At 43.8% G+C, this 15,650-nt stretch overlaps 1 protein-coding gene across 4 annotated transcripts in view; it reads right to left on the bottom strand.

Moving 5' to 3' along the window:
* The window catches only part of LOC141107952 (galectin-9-like), a 124,756-nt gene that overhangs the window by 32,868 nt on the left and 76,238 nt on the right, over nucleotides 1–15,650 (bottom strand). For 3 of the 4 annotated variants that reach the window (XM_073599052.1, XM_073599049.1, XM_073599051.1), the window contains 3 exons: nucleotides 10,687–10,882; nucleotides 10,066–10,185; nucleotides 1,630–1,671 (listed from right to left, as the gene is read on the bottom strand). In XM_073599052.1, the coding sequence (XP_073455153.1) occupies nucleotides 1,630–1,671; nucleotides 10,066–10,185; nucleotides 10,687–10,882 (358 nt within the window). The remainder of the gene's footprint in view (nucleotides 1–1,629; nucleotides 1,672–10,065; nucleotides 10,186–10,686; nucleotides 10,883–15,650) is intronic. The other variant, XM_073599050.1, reaches the window with a different exon arrangement.

Raw genomic sequence — 15,650 nt, 5'->3', positions numbered from 1 at the left:
GCTGCCAACAAAAGTGAGTACACCCCTAAGTAAAACTGTCCAAATTGGGCCCAAAGTGTCAATATTTTGTGTGGGCACCATTTTTCTCCAGGACTCCCTTAACCCTCTTGGGCATGGAGTTCACCAGAGCCTCCCAGGTTGCCACTGGAGTCCTCTTCTACTCCTCCATGATGACATCACAGAGCTGGTGGATGTTAGAGACCTTGCGCTCCTCCACCTTCCATTTGAGGATGCCCCACAGATGCTCAATAGGGTTTAGATCTGGAGACATGCTTGGCCAGTCCATCACCTTTACCCTCAGCTTCTTTAGCAAGGCAGTGGTCATCTTCAGTATGTCACAGTACATGTTGGCATTCATGGTTCCCTCAATGAACTGTAGCTCCCCAGTGTCGGCAGCACTCATGCAGCCCCAGACCATGACACTCCCACCACCATGCTTGACTGTAGGCAAGACACACTTGTCTTTGTACTCCTCACCTGGTTGCTGCCACACACTTGACACCATCTGAACCAAATAAGTTTATCTTGGTCTCATCAGACCACAGGACATGGTTCCAGTAATCCATGTACTTAGTCTGCTTATCTTAAGCAAACTGTTTGCAGACTTTCTTGTGCATCATCTTTAGAAGAGGTTTCCTTCTGAGACGACAGCCATGCAGGTCAATTTGATGCAGTGTGCGGCGTATGGTCTGAGCACTGACAGGCTGACCCCCCCCCACCCCTTCAACCTCTGCAGCAATGCTGGCAGCACTCATACGTCTATTTCTCAAAGACAACCTCTGGATATGACGCTGAGCACGTGCACTCAACTTCTTTGGTCGACCATGGCGAGGCCTGTTCTGAGTGGAACCTGTCCTGTTAAACCGCTGTATGGTCTTGACCACCGTGCTGCAGCTCAGTTTCAGGGTCTTGGCAATCTTCTTACAGCCTAGGCCATCTTTATGTAGAGCAACAATTCTTTTTTTCAGATCATCAGAGAGTTCTTTGCCATGAGGTGCCATGTTGAACTACCAGTGACCAGTATGAGAGACTGAGAGCGATAACGCCAAACTTAACACACCTGCTCCCTATTCACACCTGAGACCTTGTAACACTAACAAGTCACATGACACGGGGGAGGGAAATGGCTAATTAGGCCCAATTTGGACATTTTCGCTTAGGGGTGTACTCACTTTTGTTGCCAGCGGTTTAGACATTAATGGCTGTGTGTTGAGTTATTTTGAGGGGACAGCAAATTTACACTGTTATACAAGCTGTACACTCACTACTTTACATTGTAGCAAAGTGTCATTTCTTCAGTGTTATCACATGAAGAGATATAATAAAATATTTACAAAAAAGTGAGGGGTGTACTCACTTTTGTGAGATACTGTATATGTATGTATATATACACACACACACACACACACACGTTCCTTTGACTTTTGGGGGTGCACACCCTAATGCAATAGGCTGCGCACACCTATGAGCACTTCCAAAATACACCAAAACCTTAATCTTTGGAAAAGCCACATATATCCTCTGCCATACTATCCTCCTTCACAACATTATGTTTCCTACTAAATCACAGGTGCACAATAAAGAAGAAAGAATGTTGGTGCATCTACCACTGCACAGGCATATACTCACTGCACATGGAGTGTATGGTGGTGGTGCAGGAGACATCTCCGCCTAAAATTATAAACAATGGACATTAGTTTTAGAAAGCAACCCCAAGCAGGTATCATCCTGATTACACACTTGCATATTCTTTTAAAATCACTTTTGATTATTGTAATATATTAACCTGTTTTTGTTTCCTTTCTTGAGTTGCTACATACTGGGTAGGGAAATTTAGGATGACCCTTTCTGAATCACCTGGTCACCTGCCATTTTGTGTCAGCCATCTTAGATATATGTCAGCCTGATGTTTTCATTATTTATTTATTACGGGTATTCATTATATGTTTTAGAGGTATACTGTATATCTGGACATGTCTGAAACCTGGTATTTTTGAGGAGAAATACAGCAGAGTCTTAATCTTACAGTTGATTGACATAAATATTTGACAGGTGTTAAATTATTTTAAAATGCTTGATAATTTTGATAGCAGTATATTTCTTCCACTTATAAAAAAAGGAAGACACAGTGATGCAAAGCAGCTACTTAAAGTGTTACTAAACCCACAAAAGTAAAATCAGTCTGTATATGCAGTAAAGCATGCTTGTTATGCTCACTGTGATACCTAAGGGGTTAATCCTGCTCACTGTGTAAAAAGGCTGTTTGATCCTGTCTCCTCTGATCCTCTCCTCCTTCCACTGTCTCCAATATATCTCCTGATATTTACAGAGCTGGGAGTCAGGCTGCACATGCTCAGTTTGGTGTGTATTGCTAGAGAGTTTTCTTTTCTTGGGAGAGTGCATGTGATCAGCACAGGGCCAATCAGCACTGCCCAGACAGAGGGTCAGGGGTCCTGTATTCTCATATGACAATCATTGGAGAATGAAAACTCCTTCTACAAGCTTTAACCAGACGCTCATGGAATTCACAAGACTGCTCTAGCTGCTGATGAGAAAAGGTATTTAGCAGTTTATATTTCCTCAAATAATTGTATTTCCATGTTCTGTGTACTGTGGGAGACCAGTTATAGTGAATGCAGGGTCCTGGGTTTAGTAACACTTTAAAGACTAACCACCTTTTGCACCATACTATGTTACATCCATATTTAGGGTTCAACATGTAACACAATGCAATTAGCCCCCCCCTCTCCCAGACAGGAGTTCGTCTCCCACCACAACTGCTGTCATTTTGATACCTGCACAGCCACTTCATTCATTCATTCCATTTGCCACTAGTCCATTTGTCACCCATAGTCCATTGACACTTCCTCCAGCAATCTAACTGAAAGTCTATACCTGGAGGAAGAATCTGCAGAAGCCTGGCATTGCATCCACCATCCACTGATCATGGTTGCAATGCTTTACTGGTGATTTGCAGAAAAATATTAACTGCACATTTTTTCCTGTGAACATACAGTAGTGTATATGCATTCTTTTGTAAAAGATGGACTTATCTTTTGAAGCTGAACTTGCCTGGCTTGCCTTCTACAACACTTACATTACATATAGATGCAGACCTCAGAACAGACCAGCATCTAGCAGCCCAACATGATGGCTTTGTTGGCATCAGCTTTCACTGAGCCAGATGAGAGGAGCACAGTGCTAGCATGCCTCTTAAACTACTATGGTGGCCCTTGCATTAGCTCAAGATGGATAACCCATAAAAACCTATGAAGAATTCCAGCTACATAACTCAATGATGAGAGATGGTGTTATTATACCCTCATGCTGCATTGCTAAAGTAGCAGCTGGTATTTGTCTGGTGTAATTATCAAAGCGCCCCTTTCTCCCCTACAAGACTGAAGCTGTAAACCAGCTATTCTCAATCTGGGTTGCTACTAAGGTTGCTGGGGGTTCCTTGAGCAGTGGCCGATTCATCTCCCCTTCACACCTTCTTAGTTTCGACTTAACCAGCAGACACCAATAATATATTTAGCTATTTGTATGGGGGGCATCCTTCTCTCTGACCACCAATGTAAGAGATATTCTTTTCACTGACCCTCAAATAATTGATTTTAGCAGGGGTTTCCCGGGACTTGAAAATTATTTTTGGAGTTCCTCTGTGGTAAACGAAAGTTGAGAAAGGCTGCTTTAGATTGCTGTTTATTAGCACCCTGCCCAGGTTCTGTATTCCACTGAATCCAATCAGGTATTGAGTACTTAAAGAGGAGCTCCAGACATTTTTGTGTTTATTCAGGGAGAGGGAGAGGAGAACTTCCGCTCGGATTGCCTAGGATCGCGCAAGTGGGAGCGGGTACCTGTCAAAACCAAGTAATATGTATATGGGGACGTGTTTAATACTTACTTCACCCACTGTACCATAGTTTGCACATGCTATAGCTTTTGCGCAAACCAATCAATACACACGTATTGAAATTTTTTTAACAGAAATATGTAGCAGCATATATATATTGGCTTATAAAGAAATTTAGATTTTTAAAATTTTTTTATTGGTTATGTTTTCTAGCAGAAAATTTTTTTTTTTCCAAAATTGTCAATCTTTTTTTGTTTATAGCACAAAAAATAAAAAAACGCAGTGATGATGAAGTACCACCAAAAGAAAGCTCTATTTGTGGGTAAAAATTACATACATTTTATTTGGGTACAGTGTTGCATGACCGCTCAATTGTCAGTTAAAGTAACGCAGTGCCTTATTGCCAAAAAAAATGGCATGGCCAAAAAGGGAGGGGGGGGGTAAATCTTCTGGAGCGCAAATGGTTCAGGGTGGCTTTGTGACTACCACTTTGAGGAGGACGTTCTTCTTACTGGCCACCGATGCAAGAGGCATTTTTCCCCACTGAACCCCAATAAATTGGTTTTAGCGAGGGTTCCCCAAGATCTAGAAATGTTTTCAAGGATTCCTTGGAGATAACAAGAATTGAGAAAGGCTGCTGTAAACTATAGTGAAGGGCCCACTTAATGCTGGATCCTAACTGGTCCACATTGGTGGCTAATCAGAAGGCAGCATTGAGCAGCCAGATTAGGAGAGAGCTGCCCACCTAATTGGAAGGATAGGGCAGTGATTGTTAATGGTGACTGATTGAGCCAACAGTCTTCAGGGGCAGCAGGGCAGGTGACCCAACAACAGTCACTGCCAATGGTGAAAAAACATTCAAGAATGTATTCATGTGTAGAAGTTACTACTGGCGGCAAATTAAAAAAATGTAAAATTCATAACACATACAGTACTGTAATCTTACAGATTACAGTACTGTATGAAATAATTTCACATCCCTTTTGTCCCCAGTGCTTTGTCCAGTGCCCTGCATGCAGTTTTATATGATATATCTGTTCTTTCTGCCTGGAAAGTGGAGATTGTCCATAGCAACCAAAAAGTGTCCCTTTACGTCAAAAGTGGCTTTAGACCAGCTAGAAGACAGGCGATAGTAAATTAGAACACTTGCAGAATTGAGCGATAGTGAATCGTGGGGAATTTTATTTTATTATCGTTATATTATTATTGTTTTTAATTATTTATATTTATTTATGATATTATAATTTATGATTTTGCATTTCAAACTTCATCATACCCGGGATATCTACTAGACTCTTGTTTGGACAGATTTAAGTGTGTTATTGTTAAGAATTACAGGCCTACAATATAAAACGCCAAATTTCCATGCAAAATAATTGTACCGCTTTCAGCACCTAAAATCCGAAATAATCATACCGCCAGGGAGGTTAAACTCCCCTCCTGCCCAGACCAATTTTCAGCTTTCAGCGCTGACGCACTTTGAATGACAATTGCGCGGTCATACAACACTGTACACAAATTAAGTTTTTATCATTTTTTTTACACAAATAGAGCTTTCTTTTGGTGGTATTTAATCACAGCTGGGGTTTTTATTTTTTGCTGAACAAACAAAAAAAGATGGAAAATTTTGAAAAAAAAAATCATCTTTGATAGTTTGTTATAAAATTTTGAAAACAGGTAATTTTTCTCCTTCATTGATATGCGCAGATGAGGCGGCACTGGTGGGCACTGATAGGTTGCACTGATGGGCACTGATAGGCACAGTTAAGGCGGCACTGATGGGGACAAATAAGGCCACTCTGATAGGCACAGTTAAGGCGGCACTGATGGGGACAAATAAGGCCACTCTGATGGGGACAGATAAGGCGGCACTGATGGGGACAAATAAGGCAGTACTGAAGGACACAGATAAGGCGGCACTGATGGGGACAAATAAGGCCACTCTGATGGGGACAGATAAGGCGGCACTGATGGGGACAAATAAGGCAGTACTGAAGGACACAGATAAGGCGGCACTGATGGCCACTGATAAGATGGCACTGATAGGGTGGCACTGATGCGTGGCACTGATGGGCACTGATAGGTGTTACTGATAGGTACCACTGATAGGTGACACTGATAGGTGACACTGATGGGCACTGGTAGGTGACACTGAAGGGCAGCACTGTTGATGAGGCACTGATTGTGGGCACTGATAGGTGGCACTGTGGGCACTGATGGGTGGCACTGTGGGCACTGGTAGGTGACGCTGGTGGGCACTGGTAGGCAGCACTGTTGTGTACTGCTAGGTGGCACTGGCAGGTGGCAGAGATGAGCTTGGGGCAATCTCCTTGATCGGGATTGATGTCCCTCTCACAGCTGCCAGTGATTGGCTTTTATTTTTTCTCCTCACACTGTCAGCGCGAGGAGAAAAAATAACCGATTACCGGCTCTGTTTACATCACATGATCAGCTGTCATTGGCTGACAGCTGATCATGTGGTAAGGGGTCGGGATCGACCCCTTATTCTGATCTGTGATCAGTCGAGTCTCATAGACTCGCAGATCACAGAGCGTGCTGCAGGGGGGCGCAGGCCGCTCAGGCACGGGAGGACGTCAGTAGACTTACTCCCGGCCAAGTAGGTCCGCACTGTAGTCGTCATTCGGCTATAGCGCGGACCTGAAGCAGTTAAACACCATCGCAACATAGTGGTAGTAAAATACTAAAATACATCTCCTATGATCTTCCCAGCTACAACCAGCTACTAATGCTCCTCTGCAAAACTCACTTTATTTATAATAATAAACTTTATTTTATATAGCACCTTTAAAGCTAGCTTCTCAAAGCACTTTACAAGGAAAACACAAGAAATACACAGGATAGCATAAAAGAAAAAAAAGGGACAATTATTGGAAAGCCTGTGTAAAAAAAAAAAAAAGTTTTAAGATTTGATTTGAAAAAGTTTAGAGAAGATGACTTTCTGATGTTCTTTGGAAGTGAATTCCAGAGTTTTGGAGCATAGCAGGAGTCATACTGCGGCATATTGGCTCGGCTGCGTGAATTGCCGTAGCTTTACTTGGGCTCATATACGGCAATCTGTGGGCACACACCGATTGGCCAGTGGGGGGAGCCAATCAGCGGGTCCGGCGGACTCGATGTCTGCTGGCCGCCCACGATCATTTCCGGCAGTGACAGAATGGGGAATCTGCCATAGTAAACAAGGCAGATCTCCGTTCTGGCAGGGTATCACACAGAGATCCTGTCTTTCTGCTATGCAGGACGACAGATCTGTGTGTTGTCCCAGGCAGCCCACCCCCCCCCCCCACAGTTAGAAACACACCCAAGGAACACAGTTAACCCCTTGATCGCCCCTGATGTTAACGCCTTCCCTGGCAGTGCCATTAGTACAATGTCAGTGCTTATTTTTAGCACTGATCACTGTAATAATGTCACTAGTTCCCAAAAAAGTGTCAAAAATGTCAGTTAGGTGTCCGATCTGCCCGCCGCAATGTCGCAGTCCTGCTAAAAATCTCCGACCACCGCCATTACTAGTAAAAAATAAATAACAAAAATGCCATAAGCCTATATCTCCTATTTTGCAGATGCTATAACTTTTGCGCAAACCAATCAATAAACGTTTTTTGAGATTTTTTTTTACCAAAAATATGTAGCAGAATACAAATTGGCCTAAATTGATGAATAAATTCGATTTTTTTTTTTTATTGGATGTGTTTTATAGCAGAATATCAAAAATGTTGTGTTTTTTTTTTTCAAAATTGGTCTTTTTTTGTTTATTGCGCAAAAAAATTAAACCGCAGTGGTGATCAAATACCACCAAAAGAAAGCTCTATTTGTGGGAAAAAAGGACATCAATTTTATTTGGGCACAGCGTCGCACGACAATGCAATTGTCAGCTAAAGTAACTCAGTGCCGTATCTCAAAAAACAGCCTGGTCATTAAGTTGAAGTGGTTAAATGTTCCAACTTTTGCATACACTAGCTTGTTCTGGATCAGTGAATCAGAATACGATACACCACACACCCTAATCAATTGTCACCTGCTCAACCCCTCTGGTGTAACTCTACTTTTCCTCACCTTCTTACTGTCCTGGATCCCCCAGGTGTGGGCATGGTATGGAGTTAAAAAGAAATGACAGCAAATCAAAATGGTTCAGGAAAAAACCCTAACCATATGATCCCATAAATGATCAAAAGCAATAAGTGTAAATAAATACATTTATATCATAAGGTCAATATGCGGAAAAAGTTGTACAATTATAAACTCATGAGGTTTTTAAAAAGACATATGAGCTTTAAAGAAATTGCTGATTTTATCCCAGATTGTCGTAAGTGCAATCGTTAATTTTACCAATAAATTGTTTTTTTATACTGCACTATGGAAGGGCCTTTTTGCTTTTGTTTTCTGAGTATCACTGGAGCAGCGTGAGCGGAGTGAGCCACTTATGGTTTGAGGGAGACCTTATTCCCCTGTGCCCCATTTGACCACCTGTAATTCCGTGGTCATTTACATCTGGTAAGCAGTTTGCATTACTTACATTGGGTGTTTTTTTCATATTTGTTGATGGTAAAGGGTTAAGACTCTAGGTAATATTTTGCTCTAGGGTACCCTCCCTCCCTTATCCCAAATGTCTCAAAGGTTCCAACTGTCGACCTGGATGATGTTCCGCTATTTCCAACTACGCCACACTGCTAGATATCTGTTTCTGCAGACGCTGTCCCTCCAGGCTGATCCAGTTGAGGAAATGTTGGCCCCCAGGGAGTAGGATAAACCTCTCTCGACCTTATATGATGCACGCCTTAGTGTTGACTCTCCTAAGATTGAGAAACTGTGGGAATATTGGCGGGGGGGACATTTCCTTTTTGGATAAGGAAGATTGGGAGGATTGTTTGGAGCAAGGTCCTAAACTTGTTGTCTCCTCTAAAGATACATGAATTAAAAGTTAAATTCCTTCACCAGGTATATTACACTCCCGCTAGGTTGTATAGGATGTTCCTGGATGGAGACTCCATTTGTCCCCGTTGTCGACTTCACCCTGGGTCGTATCTACATATGTTCTGGGAGTGCCTCTGTATTGCACCATACTGGGCTGCTGTGTTTGAGGAAAATAACCTTGAGCTACAATTGACCCTTGTACCGTCTCCGTCCCTTGCACTACTGGTGATTCAGGATAATGAACAAAGGTCCCACCATACTAAGCTATTCGTTTCTTAACTCCTTTACTATGCCAAAAAAGAAATTCTGATGAAATGGTCGACTCAGATGCTAGCTGAGGTAGCCTCGTGGGAAGCTATGGTGAACGCAGCTCTTCCCCTATACAAATTAAAGCGGAGGACCACCATTTTTTTCTTTTTTTTTTTAAAGTCAGCAGCTACAAATACTGCAGCTGCTGACTTTTAAAATATGGACACTTACCTGTCCAGGACGCCCGCGATGTCGGCACCCGAAGCCGATCTATCCCTCGGCTGTCGGGTGCTGCCGCTGCCATCCTTGGTGAGGGAATCAAGAAGTGAAGCCTTGCGGCTTCACTTCCTGGTTCCCTATTGCGCATGCGCGACTCACGCTGCGCTATCCCACTGGTCCCTGCTGTTTTGTGGGACCCATGTGTCTCCCAGAATAAAGCGGGGGGGGAGTGCCGTAGATACCCGCGGGTGCCTCGGGTATCTATGCCCAGAAGTGGGAGCAAAATACCTGTATTAGACAGGTATCTGCTCCCCCCTGAAAGGTGCCAACTGTGACACCGAAGGGGGGGAGGAACCGGAAAAGCGGAAGTTCCATTTTGGGGTGGAACTCCGCTTTAACGTATATTAATAGGGGATGCCCCTGGAAGTTTGAAAAGGTATGGTCCCCCTGGACTTTAAACTGAGATGATTCTTCCATTTTCCTGTTACTTACATATATTGATTCTCCGTGTTTTATTATACTGAGTCTGTCACTATTTATTTGGTTATTACTGCTTTTATTAATGGTACTCTGCGTATTCTGTGTGTACATCTTCCTGCTCTGTACTGAACTGGACCGTGTTTTTTGTGTTCTGTTATACTGTATTGCTGAAAATTGCAATAAAGCAACCCTGTTTTGTAAAAAAAAAAAAAAAATGAATATAATACACCAGAGACGGCCAAGTCTAGCATTTTCAAAAGGAGCTTAGTAACGGCAGCCCCATACTTCTCTCAGTACAGGTTTTATAACATTGATGCAGTAGGGATACTTACAGGTGATGGGTGAAAGGTGACACAGCTGAGGCTGACATCTCCCTTAACGTGAAGGGACTGGATGCCTTGAAAAGACACACGATGGCGATATTCTAACAGGAACTGCCCATTCACTGTGACCTGAACAGTAAAACAAAATACAAAAGTAACTAAATGAGTTGGAATTTAGAAAAAAATGTAATTCAAACTTTTGGATCTCCTGTCACTCTTTGTTCTGGGGACAGTAGTCAAAACATCCTAATGGGGACATAATCGGCAATAAAACCTGACAGGTATTTTAACTCTTCACCATTGTCTCCAAAAAAGGCTTGGGTTTAAATACACTTTAAGGCCTCATGCACATGGAGCATATAAAATGCTGCCTATACAGGCTTTTGCCATTTTTTTCTTCAGCCTGTATAAGCAACTCTATGCTAACCTATTTGTCCATGCACAATTGAGCATTTACAGGCATATCTGCAGAGGAGCGTTTTCAACCATGACACTGCAAACTGCAGCCACAAAATGTGAGCCCATAATTACAAGGTAAGGCAAACAAACAGCACAGGGAATAACAATACACTGATACCTTTGTTAAAATAATGAAAAAAACCACAATGCCTTTAACTTTGGTACACTCACCTGAAATGCATGTCCTACCACAACAATGGCTACATCAAAGTATGCATTCCTTTGGAAGGGCATATGGTGCTTCCTCTCCTCTGAACCCCAGCTCTTGTTCTGCATAGTGTTACATACAATGACGTTGCCCTCGTTAAACCGTGGATTGAAGTGAAATGCGATGTCATTGTTGAAGCAGACAAAGTTTATTTCAAATCTGCAAAAAATGGATACTGTGTTACCAGTTTCCCCATACTTGGCTAGAAGCAAAGGTAAGCTTCTAGTGATACTGAAAGAAAGATGAGATGAAATGCATACAGTGCTTTGCATAAGTAGTAAACATCTTGGACCACATTTTAAGACATAAACTGAAATAAAAAAAATAATTTACTGGAACATTGACTATGCAATTTAGCATTCTGAAGGTGAAAATAATTTTTTAGTGTGACACAAAATAGAATTCACCTAAAAAGCAAACATAAAAACATGGGGGGGAGATTTACTAAAACTGGAGCACTCAGAATCTGGTGCATAGTAACCAATCTTCTACCTTAAGCTTGTCCGGTTACGTTTTGACGATAAAACCTAGAATCCGATTGGTAACTATGCACAGCTGCACCAGATTCTGTGTGCACCAATTTTAGTAAATTCCCCCTATGGCTACATTAAACAAATGACCCCTAGGGGGCGATCACGCATGGCATGGAGTAGGACGTGCAGCAACTAGCTCCGCTGAGAATCCGACACTATCATCCTGATAGCACCGCCATCCTGCCTCACTAAGACCCGGGACAAAGGGCATTGACTGCCGCTACTCCCCTGCTATCCCCGGCTGGGGATATATTCAGCCCCACAATGTCCAGACGTGGACCAGCTATAAGAGTGTCTCCGGACACCCCCAGCCATGATGGCGGCCTGCCACCCCGCACATCAAAAGAGGCAGCTCAGCGCCTCTTCGGCAGGAATCTGGCCCAAAAAGAACCTCCACCACCCCTGATGCCTGACCCGGATGAGGTGCTTATGGAGGAAGACATGGGATCCTTGGATGGGATTCCTCCACAGCTGGCAGACACTTCGGCCTTCACAACTGAGAGTACCTTGCCTCATGATATCAATATGGCGGCCATATCACTGCAACATAGCACTGATCCTAAACCCACACTGAGGGATATCCTCATTGCAGTTACAACATGCAGCTCATCTATTGCAGTACTGACAGGGGAAGTGAAGGGCATGAAAGTGGAGATCTCTCATAAGGCATGATATGCAGGAGCTGTGGGAGCGCACATCTGCCCTAGAAGGTCGATTGCGTACTCTAGAAGATGAATGGTAACACCTTCAGAGAGATGTCAGACATGTAAACTCTGTGGCTTCCGCTAACAAGGCCCGTTTGGAGGACATAGAGAACCGCCTACGCAGAAATAATGTTTGGCGGTGGGCATTCCTGAAAGAGCAGAAGGCAAAAATCCGGCGGCCTTCATTGAGGCCTGGCTAACAGACACCTTTGGCAATGATGCATTCTCTTCCATGTTTGCAGTTGAAAGGGCCCACTGTGTCCCCTCATGACCACCACAACAGGGGGCCCAACCGCATCCCTTCCTATTTCGCCTCCTGAACTACAAAGACCGTGATGCCATCCTGAATAAAGCTAGGACGGCTAGAATCCTAAAGGTGAACAACACCAAGGTGTCATTATTTCCGGATTTCTCAGCGGAGGTGCAGCGACAGAGATCCAAATTCATTGATATCAAGAAACGGCCGCGGGCCCTTAATGTTCAATATTTCATGTTGTAGCCTGTAAAGCTGAAAGTGATTGTCAATGGTACCTCGCATTTCTTTGAAAACCCTTCTGCAGCTATGCATTGACTAGATAGAGAGGAGCATGTCCTGGCACAACATCCTCCATAGGCAGAATATTCTGATACCTCTGCTAATCTTTGAGCTATTGGTGCCTTGTTGGTATTTAATACCACAGCGGGGATGGTTTTCCCTACTTTGTTTCCCCATTTGCACGTTACCTCTACACATTTGTGCCCTGGTGACAGCTAGGCACTGATGTTTCTTTTACAGTTGCAATGGTTGAAGAGACTTTATGCCCCCAGGGCTACACAGGAGCCCCCTGCAAATGGTCCTGCGAGGACTGTACCCCCCTTACTGTTGGGGTTTACTTTGGTTCTGTGCGGCCCAGTTGGCCAGACACTTTGCTAACTTTAAATATGCACGTTTTCTTTTTTCTTCTCTGCCCATTACCCTCTCCTCCCTACAGGTGGGACATTTATGTGAATCTATGTTGCTGCTGCTACCCATAACCTCCAAAAGATGGCGTATAGAGCTAAGATTTGAGTCTGTGATGGGATGGGTATGTTGGAGAAGAGGAGATTCTTCCTACAACAGGAGTATTATGAGGAGGGTGAGAACACAAGCTATCTCCTTGCCTTAGTGGCCAGAGAACAGAGGGACACAGCCTCCATTCTGGCCATTAGGTCAGGGACAGGGGTAATTCATAATCTCAATTCTGATATACTGAGAGTCTTTCACAAATTTTACACAGACCTCTACTCCTCTAAGACTAATGCTAGTTCCTCGGAGCTGGAGTCATTCTTACAGGACTGTACTTTCCCTCAAGTCTCGGAGGCTGACAGGGTCGTGTTGAGTTGACAGAGGCCTTGGAGGGAGCTAAGAAACATAGTACCTGGTCCTGGCCCGAGTATTGGCAAAGCGACTATCCAAAGTAATCGGGGGACTAGTGCATAGAGATCAATCTGGGTTTATACCCACCAGATTCACGGCCAACAATATTAGACACCTTTTTCTAAATTTACAAACACCAGTGGATAATCCTGGGGGGAGGGCCGTACTCTTCTTAGATGCCGCTAAGGCATTTGATAGTGTGGCGTGGCTCTACCTTTGTGAGATCCTAGTTCGCTTTGGTCTGGGTGACCAGTTTATTAACTGGGAAAAAAGTCCTCTACTCGGCTCCCAGGGCTAGACTCCACATTAATAATACCCTCTCCCTGCCATTATCACTGCTTAGGGGCACTCGTCAGGGGTGCCCATTGTCGCCCCTGTTTGCCCTTGCGGTAGAACCACTAGCCACACTAATCCGTGGCACACCTGATATTGTGGGAATTCGCAGAGGCCTCTCGGAGGAAAAGATTTCTCTTTATGCCGATGACGCCCTGATTTACTTCGGAGACACGACAACCTCTTTGCAAACACTGATGGCGCTTATAACCAAGTTTGGTAATTATTTTTCGGGCTTCTCAATAAACTTGTTAAAATCCATCCTTATGCCCCTTGATCCCCTGACGAATTCCCTGCCCCCGGAAGCTGGACAAATTGCCATCCCCAATTCCTTTAGGTATCTGGGTGTAGTGGCGACTCCGAACACCTCTAGCTTCCTAAAATTTAATTTTGGCCCCTTATTGGATAAACAGAGGGAAAAATGCCTTAGCTGGTGTAAACTCCCCCTATTGGTGGTAGGGAGAGTGAACCTAATAAAAATGATCTGGGCCCCACAACTTTTGTATGTCACTCTCAGAATTCCCCTATGTGGATCTCTAATAAATGGTTCAAAAGAGTGGATATCCAGATGCAAGACCTCATCTGGAAATGAAAAGGAGCTAGGATCAATTTGAATACCAATAACAATATGGTAAGGACAGGGGGTGTCTGGCTGTACCTCATCCTAAATTATATTTCTTGGCCTCCCAAATGCAGCAAGTTACTGGGTGGGGAAGAGCGGAAGCCTTGGATGATCCCATTGTGCTTTTAATAACTCAGTCCAACCCAGATTTCAATGCCGGCTCTCATTTGGAAATGGATCTACCCAGTTTACCCCCTGCTTCCCCAACAGCGGACCTCCTTAGAAAAGTGTGGAGGGCAGCTCGAGAGGCCTTGGAGGTCAGGGGACCCTTAGGATTCACCCCTCTGTGGAATAATCCGAGATACCCAGGACTCAATAAATTAGAGGGATTCGCCCTATGGAAACGCAAGGGGATATGGTTCTTTCCACAGATATATACAGGGACTGTATTGAAATCTTTTGCACAACTTTGTGCAGAATTTACACTACCCACTAGATGTTTCTATCAATATCTCCAACTCCGGCACGCTCTACAGGCACAGGGGCAGACAATCTCTCTGACCACGGCCTCATCCCCGCTCTTGATGGAGCTCCTCCAGGCGAAGGCCAGGAACGGGCAGATTTCTAAGGTATACTCAGTACTGCTGTCCTCCATTCAGGACCATGTCTCTTTGAAATGTAGAACTAAATGGATGAATGACATCATAGAGATTGATGGTGACCAGTGGCATTGGAATCAGTCCCTATGGTTTCCATCTCAGCCTTCCATAGGTTTTCACAGCTATTTATCCTGCACATAACCTCCTGAGAAGTTGCATGCATGGGGCCTGAGGGACTCCCCCCTTTGTCCAAAATGTAAAACACAAGGTGATTTCATTCACATGCTATGGAGATGTCCAAAAATCAATCGGTATTGACCTGAGATCATACAGAGTATCTCTCGTTTAGCCCAGGTACCGGTGCCCTCCACCCCTCTAGTAAGCCTATTGGGAGCTATTGATGAGGAAATGTACCAGAAAGGAATGTATATTATGATTACTAGACTACTGTACCTAGCAAGAAAGCTTATAGCGAGACACTGGATGGCACCCACTGTACCTACAGGGAAACAATGGATAGCGTATGTAAACTCAATCCTTATTAGGGAACAACTGGCTTTTAGGAATGCTGTGTCAAAATTTGAGTTTATCTGGCAGCCATGGCTAGATGATCCTAATCTTGCCCCCCCCCCGCAGCTGGTAATGGATAAGTTACTACGGTTCTAAAATAATGTGAGTAAATTGAGAGGTAGGGCAGAAGTTCTGTTATGTTAGATACTTGGTCTAAATTCGATAGCAAACAGAAAGAAAAGTGTTTTCTAACGATTCAACGGATGTCCAACCAAGTTCTAAAAGTTTAA

The sequence above is a fragment of the Aquarana catesbeiana genome, linkage group LG09 (assembly GCF_042186555.1).
Source record: "Aquarana catesbeiana isolate 2022-GZ linkage group LG09, ASM4218655v1, whole genome shotgun sequence".
In the NCBI taxonomy this organism is placed as follows: Eukaryota; Metazoa; Chordata; class Amphibia; order Anura; family Ranidae; genus Aquarana; species Aquarana catesbeiana.
Note: the sequence above shows the minus strand (reverse complement) of the source record. Positions and strands in the feature narration are given on the sequence as shown.